The sequence below is a fragment of the Haliotis rubra genome, unplaced genomic scaffold (genome assembly GCF_003918875.1).
Source record: "Haliotis rubra isolate DU_JTF1 unplaced genomic scaffold, ASM391887v1 Scf10, whole genome shotgun sequence".
Classification (NCBI taxonomy): domain Eukaryota; kingdom Metazoa; phylum Mollusca; class Gastropoda; order Lepetellida; family Haliotidae; genus Haliotis; species Haliotis rubra.
Window position 1 is genome coordinate 3838159 of NW_025764892.1, and position 25093 is coordinate 3863251.

The 25093-nt window shown below is 41.5% G+C and overlaps 1 protein-coding gene across 1 annotated transcript; it reads right to left on the reverse strand.

The window, feature by feature from the left end:
* Nucleotides 1-1084: 1084 nt before the first annotated feature.
* Nucleotides 1085-16568, reverse strand: LOC124263013 (thyroid peroxidase-like). Its single transcript, XM_046697661.1, has 13 exons — nt 16463-16568; nt 13327-13408; nt 11584-11705; nt 10847-11011; nt 9284-9341; nt 8519-8607; nt 6688-6795; nt 5649-5744; nt 4559-5023; nt 3899-4097; nt 2529-2698; nt 1902-2004; nt 1085-1200 (listed from the first exon to the last, which is right to left on the reverse strand). Exons 1-13 carry the CDS (start codon nt 16512-16514, stop codon nt 1143-1145), a joined length of 1767 nt encoding a protein of 588 aa, XP_046553617.1. The 5' UTR covers nt 16515-16568; the 3' UTR covers nt 1085-1142.
* Between the last annotated feature and the right edge of the window lie 8525 nt (nt 16569-25093).

Here is a 25093-nt window from a genome sequence, read left to right on the forward strand (position 1 = left end):
GCCCAACAGACGTTAGTCAACCAAGACCGTGCCTAACCGTTTCAAGGCCCTTGGCCTGACGTGCTTAAGGCGGAGGCTCAGTAATTGAGTGGGGATGTGTCGCCCATGATTGTAAGTTGATATTTGTTTCAGGGAAATCTTAATAGTCCAGCGCTACATCACGGACTTTCTCGAGCAAGTTGCTGGGCCTCATTCTGATAACCAACCATTGGCTACCAGCCCCATATTCATGAACAATGTCAACACCTGGGGAGATTTCATAGGCAGACAGAGAAATCCGGCACTATCTCATCATGCGTCGTGCTTATACTTATCCAATCTTCCATCAGATAATCAGGCATTACTGACTTTCTAGAAGTATTAAGTTCTGACACCTTTCTGTTCAGATCACCGTTTTAAAACAAGGGGAACCCATGTTTGTCACGAGAGGCGACTAACGGGGTCGGGTGGTCAGACTCGCTGATTTGGTTGTTTCGACTTCTCAATACTAAATGAATGAAGATTTTGCCCTTCTTTGTACTTTTGAACTGGTCCTTTTGGCTACTAATCAATGCCTTAGTTGGCACATTGTAACTATATAAACACCTTACACTGATCAATTGATTTACATGTCCGTACAAAGAGACATGTATTGCTGGGTCCAGCAAATGTACCCCCAAATCTCTGTTTCAAAGATTTACCAGAATCCTTAATACTTTCGGGGATTTTCTCTACATTCACAAATAGTATGGAGACAAGCGGAATAGATACCATGAGGATCTCCAAGGATTGTCTTAGATTTGTACAATCTCAGAAACGCAACGAGTGCTACCCTTCTGGTGGCCATGACTTGGGTGTTTTCACGCAAATTACGGGGTCGTGGGGTAGCCTGGTGGTTAAAGCGTCCGCTGGTCACGCCGAACACCCGGGTTCGATTCCCCACATGGGTTCAATGTGTGAAGCTCATTTCTGGTGTCCCCCGCTATGTCAGTGTTGGAATATTGCTAAAAGCGGCGCTAAACCACTCAATAACTAGCAATAACCATTGACAAATTGTTTCATTTCCTGTGCACCAGCAGGTGAAAACCTCACAACACAAAGAATATTTGCTGCTGAAATAGTTTTATTTCTCCGGATTATACATTACTGGAGATTCTGGACACTTAAAACTTGGTGAAGTCAAAGTAGCCAAGGCTGCTGCAACTGGCCTCGATGTTAGTCCTGAAATGAACCAAATTTTGGTCTTCGTCATCAGCATCAAACACTGGCATCATCCACATCGACATAACTATGTACGTGAGTGTCCGTCGGATCTTACAATGACATATTTCTAGGCATGTTTAAAGCCAGTTATAAATAGATTAGTACAAGATCAGTCATTTTTTTTTATATGTTATCATCACCAGACCTGTTATTCACACTTAACAAGGGGTAAAAAAGTAGCCCTTAAACGTTGCAACATATGCAACATACTTTCGATCCGGGACAACACGACGGTGAATTTAACCACCGGCACAAACCAGGTATACTGAGAGGTGAGGTGAGGTGAAATTGGGTTTAACGTCGTGCTTGAGAATATTTCGCTCATATGACGACGTGCATGCGTGTGTATGTGTATGTGCGGCTGCTTGTACTAGCCCAGACTTAAGCTGGTTATATAGTGCTAGCCCACTGAGATACCATGCCGCAGTGAAGCATGAATACCCCACTCAGACACATTATACTGACTCCGAGCCGACCAGTCCTTGTTGTACCCATTAATGCCGAGCGCCAGGCAGGGACCAACAAGTACCATATTTTAACGTCTTTTGGTATGACGCGGTCGGGGATCGAACCCGCGCCCTTCCGCTCTCTGGGCAGACGCTCTAACCACTACAACACGGAGGCGGTTAGGTATACTGAGAATAGTAATAAACGCTTACGCAGCGTCTGTGACGAAGAAGGCGTCGGTCTGGATAGTGTCAATACCGACGTTGTTACAGATCACTTGAGACAGCGTTAATTTCGAGATTTCGTCCCGTTGATCTGTAAAACAGTACAACAATATCTGCATTGAATGGCTTATATACTGAGATGATTCAATGAAATACAACGAACAGTTAGACAAATTATATGCACTGAATGGGATACATGGGGAGAAGGCTTCGGTGAAAGTTTATGAATTTTAGTGAGGATTGCCAAGAAACGACCAACCCACACCAATATATTGGATCTGGGTGAACGTCGATTAGTCGTAAAAACATCCCAGATCTGTCACTCGCGAATAGTGTAACAAAGGGCACACATTTCCTCAAAGGTGAAATACTCGGACCCAAATACATATAAATCATATACTTGAAAGATTATAACTATGTAAATAGGTTTTGCAAACAATCCTTCTCACATTCACAGAATACATATGACTATATTGCCACCTAAGTTACTGAAGATTGAAAATATTTCTTAAGATGCTGAAATCATTTATGTGGGTGATTGTGAAGCAGTATGAATATTCAAATCTTATGTAGGGGACGATTTTAGCGTTTGTCAGAGAAACCTAATGGACCTACCTGATGTGAAGCCAATAGTTGTGTTGGTCGTTTCGTACCAGAATCGATCCCCGGATCGGATTTCACAAAACTGCAGTCCCATTATATAGGCAAACGTTGGCCCAACCAGACCACCAGGTACAGGGGTCTCGCTCATAGCTCCTGCGTATAGGTCTATGCTGGTTGTGTTTCTGAAAGTAAGAGTGAGTTATTAAGTAGGGTTCCACTGCTTGTTTCTGATATTCCAGCAACATATACGTTTCACACATTATATCCATGATGGGAATCGAACCCAGGTGTTCGGCGTGATGAACCAATACTTTAACCACTTAGCTACCACACCGCCCCTGAAAATAGGAGTGAATTGGAGAGTTTGGATTACGATAAACAATATCACAGCAGGGATACGGGTGTCACATACTATTGTCATGTTGGGAGTCGAACTGAGGCCTTGGCGTAACGGGCCTTACGCTATGCCACTGACCCATGAAAGTGAATGTGAAGCGTGTTTAATTAAACTGGTGTCAGAGCGATATAACACAGTTCAATCATAAATCAGTTCAGTTGAAATCAATCGAGCGCCTGCTGAAATAGATAGCACCATCATCGACGCGAACTTCGGATTCGAACCTATAATCAGGAAACGCAATAAACGCAACGACAACGCCCCTTGTTTAAAAACTTCAACCCTTAAGTAGGTTGTTTGAATAAAAAGAAACCTGTGCAAAGCAGGCAGTGTTAATGCTGCTAAAAGAAGTATAGACAGGGTTCAGATTGATAAAGATATATCGCAGAACAAATACAATATCAAATACAGCCAGACACTGTTGTATCCACGTTATAACTTCGAGTTATCCGTAGCTCGACACAACAGAAAAATGGTGAATACAGGAGGAATATGATGGGACCAAGCTTAAACTTCGAGATAACCTGAAGGTTGTTGACACAACAGTGTTGAACTGTTTCAGTCTGCTTCAACAGTGAAGTGTGATATTGTGAACAATTACTTTGTTTACAAAGACAGTGAATTAGAACTTTGATGTGTTCATATACCAAAGTTCCAACTGAATGTGCAGACATTACCCCTTGGAGCCCCTTGGAGCCCCTTGGAGACTTGGGCGATAATGCGACAATCTTGGGTATTATCATAAATAATAATATTTTAAGGTGTGTTTACATTATTTTTCAAACATATGAATCAATAAGATTTAAAACATAAACAGAACCATAAATACATAATGCCATTTAGAAATATGTAAAATGTAACATGTTATATTTGGGATTACTCTTCTCAACCCAGCAAAAGTACTAGAATCTGTACTTTATTGAGAAAGTGTAATCCCAAATATAAAAACAGAACCGCTTTTAAAAGATAAAAGAAAAAGACTTACGAGTACACTGTAGAAGCGCATGGAGGGACGGCTGGTGTTGTGATTGAGATGGAATTGTCGGAGGCGAACTGCATCGCCTTGTCCCTGAAGGCCTGGTAGGATGGGAGGCCATGGTCGCGGCCTCGTTGAATGTTGAAGGACACTAAGTCTTTGGCCCCATTTGCTGTCTGGACGTGCTCAAAGAGATGATCGGTCAAACCTACCAAAACAATATGTCCATGAGCAAGAAAGCCAGTCGGTTTGGGCGGTCAAATGAGGTGGTAAAAGGAAATCAGGGGGTATTCCACAACATCTCTGACAGGTTGTAGGAAGCGGTCGTAGAATATATTCCACACATTTTGGGAGGTTAATCAAAATGGACATTTTATGATTTAACCATAAGGTGCGTTTGTCTTTTAACACGGTAATCACGGTCAACTAAAATTATGATAAGCAGTGGGAGAGGCGAGAGATTTCAATACATTAGTGCAAGAAACACCTCGAAATCCCAGAGAAAGCACTTTAACATATAGCGAGAAATACCAGATCGAGGGTGGAAGCGCAGTGTTTTGGGACATTAGTGCAATAAAAACATCTAAATCCCCACAAAAGCATTCAAATCACAGAGAAATATCAAATATCATCATCTTACAATTTTTATCTAACTGCTTTCTCACCCACCATTAGTAATCTTGTCGTCGGCCTTCTGACTATTGTCCTTCAAGAGCCCTTCGAAGACTTCTTTGATTCCATTGTTTGCATAGAATACATCCATAAACATATCCTGTATCTTGAGATTGGTGAAGCCCTTGACATTGTACGTTGCGCGGAGCTGAGAATGGCCGAATCTGTTAGCAGCAGTAGCAAAACTGTTGTAGAGACCAGGATTAACAGAAGCGTCATAGTCATAAGTAGTGCCTAGGTCAAAAGCATGGTAGAAATCGTCACCTAGGATCAGAGGCAGCCAATCTTCGTAGGTGATGCGCTGTATGGCTGCAATGACAATCCTGCGGGCTTCCTCGAAGAGAATTTCATCGTCCCAATCCGGGTGCTCTTTACCAAGACCAGTTGCAAGCCTATTATGCTGCTGAACCCATAGTGTATGCGTGGCTGTTAAACCAGGGAAGACATTGACCCGCCAGTCGCCTGAAACGAGTTGGTTTCTTTGGGTTTTTTGTTTTTTGTTTATTTGTTTTTTTAGCGCCGCACCTAGTCATTATCATGTGACACGATCTGAGCAATTGCTATACGATAACATGCATCAACCATGTAAGAGAGGCTATCCAATCTATAAGTGACTCTTACGACAAGCATCGGTCCCAACCTTTGTCTTCAAGGAGGGCCTATAACAATGGACTGAGTATCTGAAAATATGCTATTGGGTGTGACAGATTTTTACCGGAATACGACCATCTGTGCAAACTTGTCACCGGTCCAGAAAACTAATCGGGGCGGTTGTTTCGAATGCAATTGTGTATTCGTATGAGAATCTGGCCAAGTGATTAAAGCGTTCGCTCGTCACGCCGAAGACCTGGTGCAATTCTCAAGATGGGTACAATGCATGAAGCCCATTTCTGGTGTTCCCCGTCGTGATACTGTTGGAATATTGCTAAAGACGACGTAAAACATTCTTCACTCACTCATACGAGTCCATGTAACTGCTTTAGAAGCGCATGTTGTACTCCACAGGTACGAAAGACAAAATAATTAGCAAACATCTACACTGCCGTACATACGGATCATATGAGAATGAAATGACAAAAAGACCTACCAGCATTCGGGCACTTAGGATCCCCGTTTCTCAGTAGGCAAAACGTCTTCTCTGAAGTTGGGAGCAGGTTTCCCCCAGAAGTGGTTTTCAGCAAACCTACATGATGACCAAACATTTTGAGATTTAAAGAGACACAATCGTTCTCATAACCAGAGGAAATATCGTCATATTCATAGCAGAGTCCGTTATACGGTTCCAACTAAAATATAAGCTTGTGTTTACGAATCTCAGGCCAGGCATTCATGGTGACAAAACCAGACATTCAGGGTGAGAATATCTCGCCTTACCGGTGGCATCCGTCACACACACATGCAAAGGCAAGTCAATTGTTCACCTATAAACACCTCAGCGTGAGACCCAAGTCAATTGAGTACATTGTATCAGACGTAACGGTTGCATCAAATTTGGCAAACAGACACATGCCAAAAACAGTCTTTTAGCAAGAATGGTAAATGCTTCGTGGATGGAGCATGTCCGGTTGCATCACAAGAAGAATAAATTCATCCCTCTCGTCATACGGTCCTCATTATACTATACTGTCACGCTGAACCGTCGCATGGATCTAAATACCATACTGATGAGGCGGTTCCGTTTGTTTCTTTGATTTAAAGCCATTTGAAACCTCGCTATTTAAATGGTAAACCGTATTCTGTGCCGGGTCGGGCAACCAGCTTCGAGCAACTTTTAGCCAAATGTCGACGATACATGTGATTCAAATCGGTACCGTATTCGGATACAGACGGATATTTCGATGTTATTCTATTAATGTTGGTGCCGTGTTATGTTACAAATGGAATAAATGGTGTCATAACGCCTCACATATACACAATAATCATAGGTGTTCCAGATTGTACTTGGGACGATGGGGTAACCTCGTGGCTAAAGCGTTCGCTCGTCACGCCGAAGACACGGGTTCGATTCCCCAAATGGGTACAATATGTGAAGCCCATTTCCGGTGTCCCCCGCCGCGAGATTTCTGGAATATTGCTAAAAGCGGCGTAAAATCATTATACTTACTCACTCACCAGATTGTACTTACCTCCTGATTTTGTTCTCAGTTCGTTCAACTCCTCATCGGAGCCTCCGTAGACGGTGCTGGCGTCGATGTAGGAGGTGAGGATGTTGAACTGTTCCCGAGGTGACGTGTCTGCAGGACATGGCGAGTGGGTGAGAAGATATACATCTCAGATATTTCCATCATGATGATTGGTTGTAAGAGCCATAATCGTTTGATTCACCAAAGGTAAAAGGTCCAGGGTGCCGCAATAGAAAACCACCTTGGCGCTAAGACTGTCGTAAGTCTATGTTTTATGGCATGGGTGTTACGATAAAGCTAAAATCGCTTTGTGCAACTGCACCTACGACCTGAGTGACCGTCCCCGTAGTGTAACGGATAGAGAGTCTTCCGGGAGAGAGGAAGGTCCGTAGTTCGATTCCCGGTCGCGTCATACTAAAAGACGTCATAATATGGTACTTGTTGTAACCCTGTCGACCACGTGGCATGCCGGGTTAAAACAAGGACTGGTCGGCTCAGACTCTGCATTTTTGGTCCGAGTGAGGAATCTTAATAGTCCGTAGCAGTTCAAACCCAATTTCACTTCACCCGGACCTGAGTTACAGTGGGGTCACCCGAGATACGCTGACACTAATATATAAAGTCATGCTTACAGTATGATAACCTCACTAGCGAGTTCCCCCTGTAACACAATTGACAACACTTTTGCTTGTTAAGGGGTTATTGATATATTGCTAAAAACTCAACAGTACTGAACCTGTAGAGGATAATTGACTGCTTCTAGTCCAGCGCTGTTAACAACACCTGTAGAGGTTAAGTAATTGGGGTCCAGTACAACACTATTTTCAACATTTGAAGTGGTTGACTGGATTCTAGTACAACACTGTTTTCAACACCTGTAGTGGTTGCTATAGTTTGGCATGAAATGCACGTGGACCCGGTTTTTTGTAAATATCTCTTCATCCATTGACCCAATCGATCTCAAACTGTGCAAGTGGATGTTTTGTCAGACAACCTAATCACATTGTAAATCACCGATTTTATGCATTTGTATTAAAGAATCTGTCTATGTAACTGTCAACAAAATAAACAGCAGAACCCAGAATGCTTGCAGAGGGAGGGAGCCAATGACCTGTAACAGCGGCAGTGTTCGGTCATAAAGGTCAACGTTCGTCAATGTAGGTCAGCTATGCACGTGACAGGTATGAAGAGGTGTTCATTTCTAGAAAATAGCTGTCGAATGACATCTCTGATGACCCTGATGTCAAAAGAATCTAACTTTGGATGCCTACCTTTTTGTACAAGGTTTTGTTTATTGGATGTTTTTTTTATTTTTCACAATTTTTAGCACGATGTTCTTTTTCATGCCAAGAGCAAAAGTTGTACGTTTCATGTAATCCGACACCTTATAAATCGGTTTGCTACGTTTGCTCTCTTTTTAAACAAAATTCAACACATTTCTAATTAAACGTTCAGCATCATCTGAATAAACTTTCATGATGGCAGCTAGAAGTAGTCAATGTGAATGATCCAAACGGTCGACCACTGTGCAGTGCACATGTAACCATCATGAACTGCACGTGCATTGACCTTTATGACCCAACACTGCCGCTGTTACAGGTCATTGGTTCCCTCCCTCTGCAAGCATTCTGCGTTCTGCTGTTGATTTTGTTGACAGTTACATAGACAGATTCTTTAATACAAATGCATAAAATCGGTGATTTACAATGTGATTAGGTTGTCTGACAAAACATCCACTTGCACAGTTTGAGATCGATTGGGTCATTGGATGAAGAGATATTTACAAAAAACCGGGTCCACGTGCATTTCATGCCAAACTATAGGTAATACTTACTTTGTGGGGAGGATTGCGATCGGCTAAACGGGAGGCAGTCGTTCAAGTACCTGTCGCCGGACGGGATAAGGATTGGGAAGCAATTTCCGCTGAAAACAGAAAACAAAACAGTTTGGTGACACTGAAACTATGCTGCGAGGAAATATTTAGGAGATAAATTATAGCTGCATTATATATCATTTTCTGGAAATATTTAGGCGATAAATTATAGCTCCATTATATATCATTTTCTGGAAATATTTAGGAGATAAATTATAGCTCCATTATATATCATTTTCTGGAAATATTTAGGAGATAAATTATTTCTCCTTTATATATCATTTTATGGAAATATTTAGGAGATAAATTATAGCTCCATTATATATCATTTTCTGGAAATATTTAGGAGATAAATTATTTCTCCATTGTATATCATTTTCTGGAAATATTTTGTCTTATGAACGAATAATGTCACACGAAAACAGGTGTTCCGTCCTCCATAGCGGAGTGAGTGAGTGAATTTAGTTTTACGTCGCTTTTAGCAATATTCCAGCAATATCACGACGGGGGACACCAGAAATGGGCTTCACACATTGTACCCATGTGGGGAATGGAACCTGTGTCTTCGGCGTGACGAGCGAACGCCTTAACCACTTGGCTACCCCACCGTCCTCCATGGCGGAGGTGGTAATGTATATGAATATATCATTATCAAGTAAAATGGTATATTTTTGTATGGCGAATATCTGTATATTCGCCAATATTGCATAAGTAGAAATGCCTCACTCTGAGTCATAGTCGGGATGCTTTCCGCTGCTGTTCACTCCTGTACAGCATCCGCTGCCTGTGAACAGATAATGACATGCCAATGAAATGGTTGTAGCTACTCGATCATGACGTGGCCGATTAGTTTCTTTAAGTGTTGGTTTCCATAAGGGGCAATGTAGGGAGACAAGAACACGAAAAAGGGGAGAGTACTACTGAAGGTACACAGAAGTACAACGTCGTTGCCGACATAGGGGTTTGGGCTGATATTGTTGCCAGTAGAAAGAGACAGCGTTAAAGAGACTATTGTTTTCGGTAGAGATACAGGGATATCGTTGAATGCATGGAGACATAAAGGTAGTAACAAGGGAGATAACTAGGCATAGAGAGAAATGTTTTGTAGATAGAAAGAGGCAAAGAGAATAGTGTTACAGACACAATTAGATAAGGGTAAACGTATGGAGATAGAAGAGGTAAAAAGAGGTATGTGGAATTGTGTTGCAGATATAATTAGATAAAGGTAAACGTATGGAGATAGAAAGAGGTAAAGAGAATAGTGTTGCAGACACAATTAGATAAGGGTAAACGTATGGAGATAGAAGAGGTAAAAAGAGGTATGTGGAATTGTGTTGCAGATATAATTAGATAAAGGTAAACGTATGGAGATAGAAAGAGGGGAAGATAATAGTGTTGCAGACAAAATCAAATAAAGGTAAACGTATGGAGATAGAGGAGGTAAATGGAATAGTGTTGCAGACAGAATTGGATAAAGGTAAACTTTTTGTAGTTACAAAGCGGGAAAGAGAATAGAGTTGCAGACAGAACTAGATAAAGGTAAACGTATGGACATATTTGGAATTTGCAGAGACTGTCCAACACCTTGTCATTGGATGCCCTTCCTTGGTACAAAAAGCATATCTTAATAAACATGATGGCATGGTCCGCTGCTTCTACTATCGTCTTCGCCATGTCTGTGGCTTTGACTCCGAAGTCCACCTATGGTACGACCATGAACATGTCCAGGGTGTCATGGAAAATCATGCTTTTAAACTTCTTTGGAATAGGCCAATATACACAGCTTCAGAAGAATTCCAGCCAACAAACCTGAACTTGTCCTTTTTGATAAAGCAATGAATTTTCTGTCCCTTTGACAGCAACGTGATTGGCAAGATTCAGGAAAAGCATGCCCAATATGCAAACCTCGCCTATGAAATGTCTCTTGCATCCCAAGTACACTGTCATCAGACTCCCCATTGTTCTCGGTGCCCTTGGTTTGGTACCTCCTGATCTCTTGGCGCCTGGAGTGCCTGGGTTCTCCACCGGGAGCACAGCCCTTCTGACACTCTGGGTGATGCAGAAGGCTGCAGTGTTGGGGAGTCTACATATTCTCCAGGAAGTTCTTGGTACGTTCGACTAGCCACGAAGTCCCATTTGCTGTCTGGGCTGCGTGTAGAGGGAGCAAGGATGATGCGTCTTACCAGCCTGACTGTGCCCAGATTTTCCGACACCCCCTCTGATGCATTTTCATCTTAATCTGTAAAACATAATAAAGTAATAGTTGAATAAATATGTGAACTTTCTTACCCTTCGTCCCTGGTGTCCCAGCATAGTCGTGAGCCATGAACTGCCCCCACTGCATGACCAGCTGGTTCAGCGAGGCCTCCAGGGTGCTGTCACTGTCGTTGGGAAAACACGCAACACTAACCGCCCTGGCACTGGGTAGTCCATCTAACCGGGGTTTACCTTTATCTGGAAGTCAGATCCTTCAGTTGTACATGAGTGAGTGAGTGAGTTTAGTTTTACGCCGCACTCAGCAATATTCCAGCTATATGGCGGCGGTCTGTAAATAATCGAGTCTGGATCAATCCAGTGATCAACAGCATGAGCATCGACCTGCACAATTGGGAACCGATTTTATGTGTCAACCAAGTCAGCGAGCCTGACCACCCGATACCGTTAGTGCCTTTTACGACAAGCATAGTCGCCTTTTATGACAAGAATGGGTTGCTGAAGACCTATTCTACACCGGATCTTCACGGGTCCAGTTGTACATCAAGTTCCTCAGGCATGTACATGTATATGTTATTAAACATGGTGCTTATGAACTATGTTGATGTTGTTGTTTTGAAACGTTTTCAAATATTTGAAGTTCATTGTTAAATATTTAGAAGTATTTGAAGTTCATTGTGAAATATTTAAAGTTTATCTTGAAATTGTGTTTCACAAAAATTAAGTGTCATGTATACATTAAGTCGTAAATAACATTTAGTGTGATTTCATGTATGTGTTTAACAATGCTTAATCGACTTTTAGAAACATACCATCATCGTAAACGGCATCGATGATCCTCCGCATGTCCTGTAGAGGAGCTCCCCATCCTGGGTTGTCGAGGTTGTTGCAGACTCCACTCAAAGGGCGGATGGTGAAGTCGTCGGTGCATGTGCTAGAACCGTAATCAGGTGTGAACACAATTTAAACTAGCGTACAAACACTGTGTATTTCTGGTGAACATGATGGGCACATACGTTGTGCCTGTCGAAAAGTATTATTCTCGTATTTATTCACGTTTGTGTCATTCATTTACGTTTGTTTTCATACTTTTACAGTGTTGTTACAAAATCAAGTATGAATTAATGTATGATCAACAAATTACGTTTTCTGAGATTTTGGCGCAGGGCTGAATATTAGTTCAATCATGCCAGAGATCGATAACATTTTATTTCTAAATCCTGCGCCCATGTTTTCTCTAATATTTAAATTCATCTATTTTTAACTTAAAATGGCTACCGTGAAAGAATGTCAAACTTTAACATAGGCTAACAATGTAGCACTAAGACTGCTTTGTGCACGAGGATCCACGTAGGTGTGGCAAATAATAGAATAATATGGGCCTTGGAAGTTATTCACATTTCCTTCAGCAAGTGGTGTGATGGTGTGACATTGTTATACCCTTGTCAGTGTAGAGCAGTGTGCGCTCGATTGCCATTCTATGATCCCTTGGGAATCTACAACTCAAGCTGCCTGTGAGGCGTTTGAAGGTTGATAGTCGCATTGCCAGTGTTTCTTGTCAATCAAATTTAGAGAAATCTAAATTAAAAAACTGACTTTAAGCTTTTAAAATTTCCTTCTTTTAAAGCCATGGCCACAAAATTGATGTATGAATGATATTTTCCATTATCTTTATGACGTTTGCTTGCTTGCATGTTTGTTGGTTGGTTGGTTTGTTGAATGCCGAATGCAATATTCCAGTTATACCACAGCGACCTGCAAAAACTGGAGTTGCGACCATACAACCCAGTTCTCTGTAGAGCAACGTGAGACGCTGTCGAGTACAGAGATACGTCATCAACTTACATCAACAGACTGACTACCGATCAGTTTGACGCCTCTCACAACCAATATAGGTTGATGGGCCCTTCTCTGACCTGAATACCGATGGGGAGACAAGCCTGGGTTTCTGGGGGCATATTCAATTCAATGAAGTGGCAGTTGCGAATTGGCAAGGATAAACGGGCATGACTGACATGGCTATTGTAGCTCTGACTTAAATCATGAACAGACCTCCATAGCAAACGACTTTGTCCTTGGCTTCTTAGCTTCAAATGTTGGCCAGCCACGTTGAATGTTTCACCTTTCCATTTTTCAATGGGTTTGTCAATGCCAAACGATGCACAGATACATTGGTATTATTTCAACGGTACTATAGAGGGCAGTTTAATCCGTATCGCTTATCATTTTTTCCCAAATTGCATTAACTATATACATATCAAATGCTGGATAGGTTTGTGTTGTTGGCCAAAAGGTCAAAACATCAGGTGAGTAAAAGTAGTCCTTTTGCAAAAAAACCACCAAATCACAGCGGAGACTGGGAAATTGAGCCCTGATCTTCGACGTGATACCTTAAAGCAATGTATTGTATTCATTATGATGTCTAATTTGGTCTTGCTTTAGAAAACCGAACAGTTTATACATAAATATATATTCCATGTTTTTGTCAAGCTTATCTAAAACAATTTTTATAATGGCATTCTTCGTAATCTGACGAATTGTACCCAACAACTTACCTGACCCTTGAGCTGAGATCAGACTTCTCCCGAGTCACAATCTCCTTAATTTTGGTTCCGGGGTGCCACACCCTCCCGGTAGCTGCAAAACACCAAAGACCAAAATAAGCTTTAGGGTTGAATAACGAGCAATAAACTGATGGGGTCAACTCTTGTCCACACCCGGTAACAACTACTGGTATCGCTCAATATGAGTGTAACCGAGCTCGAACTTCCCATGTGGAGTATACATTTTCTCCACACCCGGTAATCTCTCTGAGTAAGAATATGCGACATGGCATAAAGCAGGCGCATATCCTGGGTATGAATTACCGTGTTTGTCCCGATTATTACCCTCTATCTGGACAGCTACATTAAACAATGAATACATAATCCCAGTTAGACATGGTCAAATATATTTATTATTTTCTATTATATATATTTATATAGCGCTAATATCCAGTCTTCAGAAGGCTGCTCAAAAGCGCTGCTGAGCTCCGAATGCAATGCTGAACAAATGAGGTCTTAATCTGGATTTGAATGTACTGAACGTCTCTACTGATCGGAGAGATAGGGATAATTTGTTCCAAGCTGAAAAGACCTATCACCAAGTGTCTTAATCCGGCTGACCACTGTCTGGCACATGTGTTTTGGGATGACCTCAGATGACGGGTTGGTTCATGTTCTTGCTCAAGGTCTGAGAGGTACACTGGTTTCATGTCACCTATGTTATATTCAGGTGAGTGAGTGAATTTAGTTTTACGCCGCTTTTAGCAATATTCCAGCAATATCACGGCGGGAAGACCAGAAATGGGCTTCACACATTGTATCCATTTTGGAATCGAACCCGAGTCTTCGGCGTGACGATCGAACGCTTTAACCACTAGGCTACCCCTTGGCATATTTAGGATTACACTTTCCCGGTAAAGTATGGATTCTAGAATATGGAGGTTGACTTTACACTTGCCATAGGGGTACACAAAGTACGAGGTCCAGACTACCAGTTGTCCGACTATGTTTGTGAAAGCCAGGATGCCAGATTGCTGACTTTCTCTACTGGCTATTAGGCGCATGACACTGAGAGTATCGGTTCGAATCCCGGATGGGACTGGTACTAAAATCTGTACTTAACTGCGAAAGTGTAATCCCAAATTTAACATGTTTTACACTGTACAAATCTTCGTTGGATTCACCAAATTGGCAATCACCTTTTTCTTACTTCTTTCAACTGAGTGAGTGAGTTAATAGCAATATTCCAGCTATATGGCGGTGGTCTGTAAATAATCAAGTCTGGACCAGACAATCCAGTGATCAACAGCATGAGCATCGATCTGCGCAATTGGGAACCGATGACATGTGTCAACCAAGTCAGGGAGCCTGACCCCCCGATCCCGTTAGTCGCCTCTTACGACAAGCATGGGTTGCTGAAGGTTCAATACTAACCCGGACCTTCACGGGTCTTTCAACTGAGTTTCCTAAACAATATGTGTGGCTTACACACTTTTAGTCATTGTTGACTGAAGGAGAGAATTTTGATACCAAAGACAAAGAAACAAGCTAGTTTCTGAACATCATTCTAACTTGCTTAACTAAAACACCAAATGCACACACTGTACTTTACTGTCATAAAGTACACATTTCAGTTAGATCTTAATGGGATTGACGTCATGAGATTGTTAACATGACCACCCGTGAAATAACATATGCGTGGTAACAACGTTCTTTCAGCCGTGTCAAGCAGGACTCAGTGGTACATCCACAAAGGCATGAATTATTGATGACGAGTGTTTTAAAGTGATGTCATTCCATTGTGTGGTCATAGTACTGATAACGTCACAATGGTTTGCAAATAACTGTACTACAATTGTTTGGTACGGATATATCTAGATATCACTTCATATCGACCAAGTGATATCTTAAAGGTCACATGCAACCAAAAAAATCAAACATAATTAAAACACAATTATCACTTATTCATGACATATAATATACATTGCTGGTTATGAAAAAACATATAAACAAAATTATAAGCGTACAATCGCAAATCAAAAGTGCAATATTGTGTACTTCGGTTTACTTCCCAAGAAACGAAGCAGCCGGGATACCGAACCCAGTCAGAGCGGGTGGGTGTGCACTCAAGTGTAACGGCTGGTTCATTTGCAGATGCCCTCACGGCTGATTGTGTGTGTATATATAGAGATGTTGGGTTTTGTAAATACATGCTCATTTTTTTGTGTATAACATTTTGCAATCAACAGACATCATAACATGTCATGTATTCAAGTATCACACCTGCCTGTCTGTGTAATTACATAATGTGACAGAGACCGAACTCGGGCCATAAATCAATGCATTTTGTTTATGGTGTATAGCCTGATTGGTGTTAAGTTCAAATTGCATGTGGTCAGTGATAGCAGCTGTGTATTGAATATTGTCATTAGCAGACAGGCAGGCAGACACACAGGTGTCAATAAAACAAGACATTGAGTTTTGTCTGTGACAACGACATATCTATATCACAGTTGGAAATTCTGTCAACGCTAAATAATGGCATTGCTTTCAACTATCGAACTGAGAAAGTGACTCGGTAAGAAGAACGTGTGGTGAAATAGACAAATGAACTTATATAAACAGTTAATTTACTGTCATAACATAGAAAAAGCTCGCGCCTGTGAGATATCAAAAAATAGCTCACACCAAAGCCTTCACCGAGTATTCACCGGACAACCGCTTCCAAGCTGCGCGAACCTACTTCACTGCGCACGTGCTATAAGCGCTGCCCAGCTGTTGAAACCCGTTTTCCCCAGAAAAGTCGGGGGAAAATTAGTGAAACGTTTGAACTCCGATTTCGCGCGGTTTTTTTCATCGCGTTATTTTTCAACTTTATAAGTTGAATTTGCATTTTTGACGATTTGTTTCGGTAAGTCCATACCGAAAGGTATCAGAATCTGCAAAGTTGTGTTTTACGTTGCATGTGACCTTTAAGATAAATCTATATATCAGAGCTAAATGCATGGTTTATGTCCAATGGTCATCTAACGTAAGTGATACCCTAAGATAAACATTCACATCATGTAAGTCATGGGTTTTGTCCAGTGGTAAGGACAAAAACAGTTTCAGATTATAAAAATGAAATTAATATGTGAAAAATACTTACACGCAGCAACAACCTCTAAGAGGCAAACACCGATGAATACGTGGAACATCATAGTGCATAAAGTCTGCAACCTCTGAAGTAAATTCACGCTGCTTATATAGTCTTTAGACAAAACGCCAAAGGTAACACGTGTCGTTTCATTATGACATTTTCCCTTTTATCATCTTCAAACTATCTATTCTTTTATGACTTGAACATAATCATGTAATAATATGCGCTTAGAGCATGTCCCTGGGTGATGTGGACGAGGCGCTATAAAAGTACTCTTCTTCTTATTATTATTATTTATGTTTTATGACGAAATATATTATTGTTTTTGAGATCTGTAAGGATTGATAACGGTAATCTTTAACAATGCCATATCGGATTGCTGGACAGTCTGTCATACACCTTCGTGCCTATGAATAAATAATGGCAACATTCCGATCAATACTCATAGTACCTTTGCTAATTAGTGACAGAAGAAAAAAAGATATTACGCAGTACATTGTCTGCTGCTTAAATAAGTGAAAAGTTAAGACTTATTTAAAAAATATATTTTAAAAAACATACCAGTACCTTGTTTTCTGTCATTGCGCGTGCGCGTGGGTTTATGCTGTTCTCTCTGCGGTGTGTGTTTGTGTTGGTGTCTGCTTTTGTCTGTGCTTGTGTTTGGTTGTCCTTGTGTGTGTGTGTGTGTGTGTGTGTGTGTGTGTGAGTGCGTGCGTGCGTGCGTGCGTGCGTGCGTGCGTGCGTGCCCGCGCAATTTAATGTGCGATAATTAATAGTCTTCAGTATAATTAATGTCTAAATAGAAGCGACAAAAGCCTTCCACATCCATTACAAATTTCTAGACTATATTATGAAAATGCATGTATATTTGTTTAAGCAGGATTACAGCTCTGCGAAATTGTTTTTAAACAAATCGCGTCTGGACTAGACAATCCAGTGATTGTCACCATGCTATACGATGACAGAGCATGTGTTTATGTATCACCATGAATAGTGATGATACCAAAAAGGTCAGAGTATCCTGCCCCTCCGGTGGCACACGTCATAACATATGCTAAGTCTAGTCAATTGTTCACCTGAAATAATTCGGGAACGTATGGTATAAGTCAAAATAGGGAATTGCATCGGACATATTTTTTGTCACTGATGCATCAAATTTGGAAATTTCCTCTACATGTCTACCATAAAACGTCTTGAAAGCTTTACTGAGGTCTTGGGTATTTTTACCTTGATCAAACACCTTCTGAACAAGAGTGGTTTGACGCTCTTTGAAATCCTGATATAGAGAGCCCACTCGATTGTACCTCAAAAGCTGTGAAATGTAAACACCAAAGGCTGGAGCTGTTGGAATATTGCTCGACATGAACTGGAAGTTGACTATTGGAAAGTTGAAATCATCCCTTTTGTCATACAGCCTTGTGGAGAGGTTGTTGTCACTGTGAATCTTTATGCATAGATCTAAATATGAAACAGTTGAGGCGGTCTCACTTGTCTCCTTAATTTCCAGATCAGATGGCTAAATCGGTGAAAGGCCAGTGGCTATTTGATGGTTATTGAACGATATTAGATCATCGATGTACCGAAAGCTTAAGTTTTGATTTTGCCAACCCAAGCAGAAATTCTGATTCATATGCATAAAGAAACAGATCCGCAAGTAGGGGTGCACCATTGGTGTCCATGGGGATGCCTTCTTGGCGAAATGTGTACAACCAGATTTCACAAAGATGTTATCAGTGAGAAAGTCCAGCATTTCACATATTGTTTTCTCGGTACATTTCAGATCACGTTTGCTTTCATTTTTGATAAATTGTCCTGAACCTCTGAAGATAGATATGTAGGTATATCTCTGTTCTCCACGTTGGTTTACAAAACCCCCATGGATCAAGGAATGAAGTTTTCCCTAAAGTTTGTTATGGAGGATAGTAGTATGTATACAATGTTGAAAAATCAAATCTGTTGATGTAACGGAACTCGGTACGTTTCTGAGATTGTAAAAATGTCAGCAAATCCTTTGAGTTTTTAAGCATCCACATGGTATTAATTCCGCTTGTATCAAAAACTTTCTGTGAACATCAAGATAGTATTAAGGATTATGGTTAATCTTTGAGACGGGGATTTGGTGGAATATTTGCTGGAACCAGCAATATATCTCTCCTTGTACGGATTTGTATGTTGTTTTGGAATCCAGTACAATAGAGGAATGGACATGTCTTTAAGTTTAAGAGTCACCCCAAACGTTGATAGCACCTTGGAATGGTTTAGAAAGATTTCTTCCTCAGTTAACATACTGGCCTTGTATGTGGCATTATTTGATATGTCACGTATACCAAGCTCTTTGATCAAACAATTTATGTAATGATGTTTACATATAATGGTTATGTTATTTGAGACCTTGTCAGTGGGAATAACTTTTCATGTTGAGCAGGGAGACTTTGGATGACAGCAGGCTGGGACAGAAAGGGTTTGTTCCAATTCTGTTTTCTCTTTTTCAGTTTGTGCTATCTACCAATGACAACATCAGGTACTGACTTAACCCACTCTGAAAAACATTCCACAGGTTCTACGATATTGTTGGTCTAAAGACATACCATCGTTGAGACAAGACGTCTTCAGGCTGATATCCTACTGTGTACACCTGGCTTTATAAGGTTCAACAGGGGGGGGGGGGGCAGTTGTATACGTTCACGTTCAAGGTTATTAGAGCAACATCTTTAGCATTAGTTGTGTACTCAGAGTTCTAAACTATTAGCTAAATGCAGAAACTGTTTATAAAATCACCCAAGCATTTCACGGCGAAATTTAATATCAAATTCTTTTATTCAAACCTGCATAGCACACGGTTATTCAGTGTTGAGAGTATCTTTTCTGTTACACGAACCTTACTTTGAGTCAAACAGTTTTATCAGGTACGCAATACATTACCGACGACATCTAAAATATTGTTGAAAGCTGTGTAAATATTCAACAGCTCCATTTCAATGGAAAATGGTTTCTTTTCGTTCAAAATGTATGACGGCACAAAGGTGAGTGAGCTTAATTTTACTCCGCACTCAGCAATATTCCAGCTATATGGCGGCGGTCTGGAAATAATTGAGTCTGGACCAGACACTCCAGTCAGCAGCAGCATGAGCATCGATCTGCGCAATTGGCAACCGATGACATGTGTCAACCAAGTCAGCGAGCCTGACCACCCGATCCCGTTAGTCGCCTCTTACAAGCATGGGTTACTGAAGATCTAATTCTAACCCGGATCTTCACGGGTCGACGGCACAAAGGTACCTTAATAGGTAGACTTAATCGGTGGCCGGTTATTGTTGTATTCTGTACTGTATTTTACACAATTCACTTCTCTGAAAATTGGATGTGTGGCATGGCAGGTATGCAGCATTAGGCTGTAAATTCGTTGTCTGGCAAACTGGCCATGGTGCTACTGGTAGGGCAGGACATGAACACCTGGTGTCATCACCATTTTCGGTGTTCCATTGGGTATACTTTTCTTAGCTATATACCTTTAACACCAAATGGTATCTGTTCTAAGATAGTCAAGTCTTGGAGTTAAACGTTTCATATTTCAAGCCGTAAGAGTGTTTGAGTGCATGCATGAGTGAGTGAATGAGTTTGGTTTTACACCTCTTTTAGCAATATTCCAGCAATATTCCAGCAATATAACGGCGGGGGACACCAGAAATGGGCTTCACACATTGTACCCATGTGGGGAATCGAACCCGGGTCTTCAGCGTGACGAGCGGACGCTTTAACCACTAGGTTGTATTGGTGATGATGTGTGTAAAGACATAAAGTGAGGATGGTGTCAGTGTCGAGGTAATGTGTGTTGGTGTTGGTGGTGTTGTGTAACAACATGCCTGTGTGAATGGTGTGAGTGGTGCCTGTGTTGAAGGTGTTATGTATGGACATGCCTGTGAGGATTGTGTGAGTGTGAAGGTGTCTGTGTGTTGAAGGTGTTGCGTAAGGACATGCCTGTGTGAATGGTGTGAAGGTGAAAGTGTCTGTGTGTTGATGGTGTGTCAATGAAGGTGTCTGTGTGTTGATGGTGTTGTATAAGGACATGCCTGTGTGAATGGTGTGAGTGTGAAGTGGTCTGTGTGTTGATGATGTTGTATACGGACATGCCTGGGTGAATGGCGTGAGTGTGAAGGTGTCTGTGTGTTGATGGTGTTGTGTAACGACATGCCTGGGTGAATGGCGTGAGTGTGAAGGTGTCTGTGTGTTGATGGTGTTGTATAAGGACATGCCTGTGTGAATGGTGTGAGTGTGAAGGTGTCTGTGTGTTGATGATGTTGTATACGGACATGCCTGTGTGAATGGCGTGAGTGTGAAGGTGTCTGTGTGTTGATGGTGTTGTGTAACAACATGCCTGTTTGACAAACCGAAACATGTGTCTCATTAACCTATTCAGACAATGACCTACTTTTCAGCCGACCCAAATTTTCTCGTGTGAAAGTGAAAAAAGACATCACAAACAACTATGGTTACACTGAATTCCATTTCCTTGTTTAATAAGAAAATAGTATTTACAAATGAATTTAAATTTTAAACTTTAATAAAATCGTTTTTCTATATTTTATGGTGAGGTGTAGGCAGTATGACATTAACTAAGTCGTCACAGACTGCCCCTGTTTGATGAGGTCGTAAAATGATTCACAATGCATCTGGCTCACTGGTTACACCTGTTACGTGTTTTTTGCGCTTATTCGGTGTAGTTCTGTAACGCACAATATTATTGATATAATATCAATTGTGTACCAGACCGCCAAACTTTTCTAGCGGCAGAGCCTCGTTTTGAGATTTCCAGGTTTCCGTTTGTCAGTGCTCGCTGTACGACAGAGCACGCAGCACGACGTATGTGCAAGGTTTAGAAGGAGCGTAGTGTTGCAATATACAAGTTCTTAGATGTATGAAATAATACTGATAAATATTTATGTATCCAGTTAAATGAATTGGTCTCAAAATTCTGGACTGGTTATTGTACTAAGTTGCGCAATAGGACGGAACCCAGTCAACAGGAAACGAGACTGTTGTGTAATCAATGTTTCCACAAGTGGTGTGAGTGTGAAGTGGTCTGCGTGATGCATGTGTCAATGAAGGCGTCTGTGTGTGTGTGTGTGTCTCTCTCTCTCTCTCTCTCTCTCTCTCTCTCTCTCTCTCTCTCTCTCTCTCTCTCTCTCTCTCTCTCTCTCTCTCTCTCTCTCTCTCTCTCTCTCTCTCTCTCTCTCTCTCTCTCTCTCTCTCTCTCTCTCTCTCTCTCTCTCTCTCTCTGTGTAACGACATGCCAGTGAGGATGGTATGAATGAATGGTGTGAGTGTGAAGGTGCCTGTGTTAAGGGTGTTGTGTACAGACATGTTTGTAGGCATGGATGGGGCAGTGTGTGAATGGTGTGCCTGTGAAGGCGTCTGTGTCTAGTGTGAGCGTGGTAAAACGGTAACAATGAAACCTAGCCCTAACATAGGTAATGAAATGTCCGGTCAATAGAAACCACATCTGTGTATCACAAACGGCCTCCCGGATTTAATTTAGATTAAAACGACCAGCAACGCATAATACATGCAGCATTTATTACAACATGCATCGCCGCCTCCTGATATATAAGAACAATGGATCCTTTATCTAATAATCACATCCAACCAAATGTGACTTGCAACTGCATAATTCTGTAAAATTGAAAGTTCGCCTTCCACGTGATGTTTGGTATCATTTGAATAAGAGAAAAATGTTTCGGTTTAGCTATTGCTTGCAGGCGGAGAGAAATCCACTGGATTTTATACAAACCGTAAAATGTTGGCTTTCCAAAAATATATTTTCATTATTTAAATAAACACGTGAAGATCCGGGTAAGAATTGGTCGCCATAAATCTAACGGGATCGGGTGGTCAGGCTCGCTTATTATGTAAAGGCTGGTTTATGCATGACATCGTATCCCAGTTGTGTAGATCGATGCTCGTGATGTTGATCAGAATTTATCAATGCGCCTAGAAATGTGGCAATGCACCTCACAATGTGTCATTGCGCCTAGAAATGGTCTAATACACCTCACAATATGTCAATGCAACTAGAAACGTGGTAATACAACTCAGACTGTTTCAGTGCGCCTAGAAATGTGGCAATACGCCTCAGAATGTGTCAATGCGCCTAGAATTGTGGTAATACACCTCCGAATGTGCCAGTGTGATCAGAAATGTGGCAATACACCTCACAGTGTGTCAATGCGCCTCGAAATGGGGTAATACACCTCAGAATGTGTCAATGTGCCTTGAAAAGTGGCAATACATCTCAGAATGTGTCAATGTGCCTTGAAATGTGGCAATACACCTCAGAATGTGTCAATGCGCCTTGAAATGTGGCAATACACCTCAGAATGTGTCAATGTGCCTTGAAATGTGGCAATACATCTCACGGTGTGTCAGTGCGCCTAGAAATGTGGTAATACACCTCCGAATGTGTCAATGTGCCTTGAAATGTGGCAATACACCTCACAATGTGTCAGTGCGCCTAGAAATTGGGTAAGACACCTCACAATGTGTCAGTGTGCCTAGAAATGTGGCAATACACCTCACAATGTGTCAGTGCGCCTAGAAATGTGGTAATACACCTCAGAATGTGTCAGTGCGCCTAGAAATGTGGCAATACACCTCAGAATGTGTCAATGTGCCTAGAAATGTGGCAATACACCTCACAATGTGTCAGTGCGCCTAGAAATTGGGTAATACACCTCAGAATGTGTCAGTGCGCCTAGAAATGTGGTAATACACCTCAGAATGTGTCAATGTGCCTAGAAATGTGGCAATACACCTCACAATGTGTCAGTGCGCCTAGAAATTGGGTAATACACCTCACAATGTGTCAGTGCGCCTGGAAATGTGGTAATACCCCTGAGAATGTGTCAATGTGCCTAGAAATTGGGTAATACACCTCACAATGTGTCAGTGTGCCTTGAAATGTGGCAATACACCTCACGGTGTGTCAGTGTGCCTTGAAATGTGGCAATAGTCCTCAAATGTGGCAATGCGCCTAGAAATGTGGCAATACACCTCACAATGTGTCAATGCACCTTGAAATGTGGTAATACACCTCACAATGTGTCAATGCGCATTGAAATGTGTTAATACGCCTCACAATGTGTCAATGTACCTTGAAATGTGGTAATACACCTCAAATGTGTCAGTGCGCCTTGAAATTGGGTAATACACCTCCGAATGTCAGTGTGCCTTGAAATGTGGCAATAGTCCTCAAATGTGTCAATGCGCCTTGAAATGTGGTAATACACCTCAAATGTGTCAGTGCGCCTTGAAATGTGGTAATATTCCTCAAATGTGTCAATGTGCCTTGAAAAGTGGCAATAGTCCTCAAATGTGTCAGTGCGCCTTGAAATGTGGTAAGTCCTCAAATGTGTCAATGCGCCTTGAAATGTGGTAATACACCTCACAATGTGTCAGTGTACCTTCAAATGTGGCAATATTCCTCAAATGTGTCAATGTGCCTTGAAATGTGGTAATACACCTCACAATGTGTCAGTGCGCCTTGAAATGTGGTAATACACCTCAATGTGTCAGTGCACCTTGAAATGTGGTAATACAGCTCACAATGTGTCAATGCACCTTGAAATGTGGTAATACACCTCACAATGTGTCAGTGTGCCTTAAAATGTGGCCATAGTCCTCAAATGTGTCAATGTGCCTTGAAATGTGGTAATACACCTCACAATGTGTCAGTGCACCTTGAAATGTGGTAATACACCTCACAATGTGTCAATGCGCCTTGAAATGTGGTAATACACCTCACAATGTGTCAGTGCGCCTAGAAATTGGGTAATACACCTCACAATGTGTCAGTGTGCCTAGAAATGTGGCAATACACCTCACAATGTGTCAGTGCACCTAGAAATGTGGTAATACACCTCACAATGTGTCAGTGTGTCTTGAAATGTGGCAATACACCTCACGGTGTGTCAGTGTGCCTTGAAATGTGGTAATACACCTCACAATGTGTCAGTGCTCCTTGAAATGTGGTAATACACCTCAATGTGTCAGTGCACCTTGAAATGTGGTAATACAGCTCACAATGTGTCAATGCACCTTGAAATGTGGTAATACACCTCACAATGTGTCAGTGTGCCTTAAAATGTGGCAATAGTCCTCAAATGTGTCAATGTGCCTTGAAATGTGGTAATACACCTCACAATGTGTCAGTGCACCTTGAAATGTGGTAATACACCTCACAATGTGTCAATGCGCCTTGAAATGTGGTAATACACCTCACAATGTGTCAGTGCGCCTAGAAATTGGGTAATACACCTCACAATGTGTCAGTGTGCCTAGAAATGTGGCAATACACCTCACAATGTGTCAGTGCACCTAGAAATGTGGTAATACACCTCACAATGTGTCAGTGTGTCTTGAAATGTGGCAATACACCTCACGGTGTGTCAGTGTGCCTTGCAATGTGGCAAAAGTCCTCAAATGTGGCAGTGCGCCTTGAAATGTGGTAATACACCTCCGTGTGTCACTGCCCCTAGAAATGTGCAAAGAAATGTGGTAATATGCCTCAGAAAGTGGTAACTTTCCTCAGGTTGATGCATATACTCCAGTTATCAATCATCTGATCACATGCTGCTACAGCCTCTT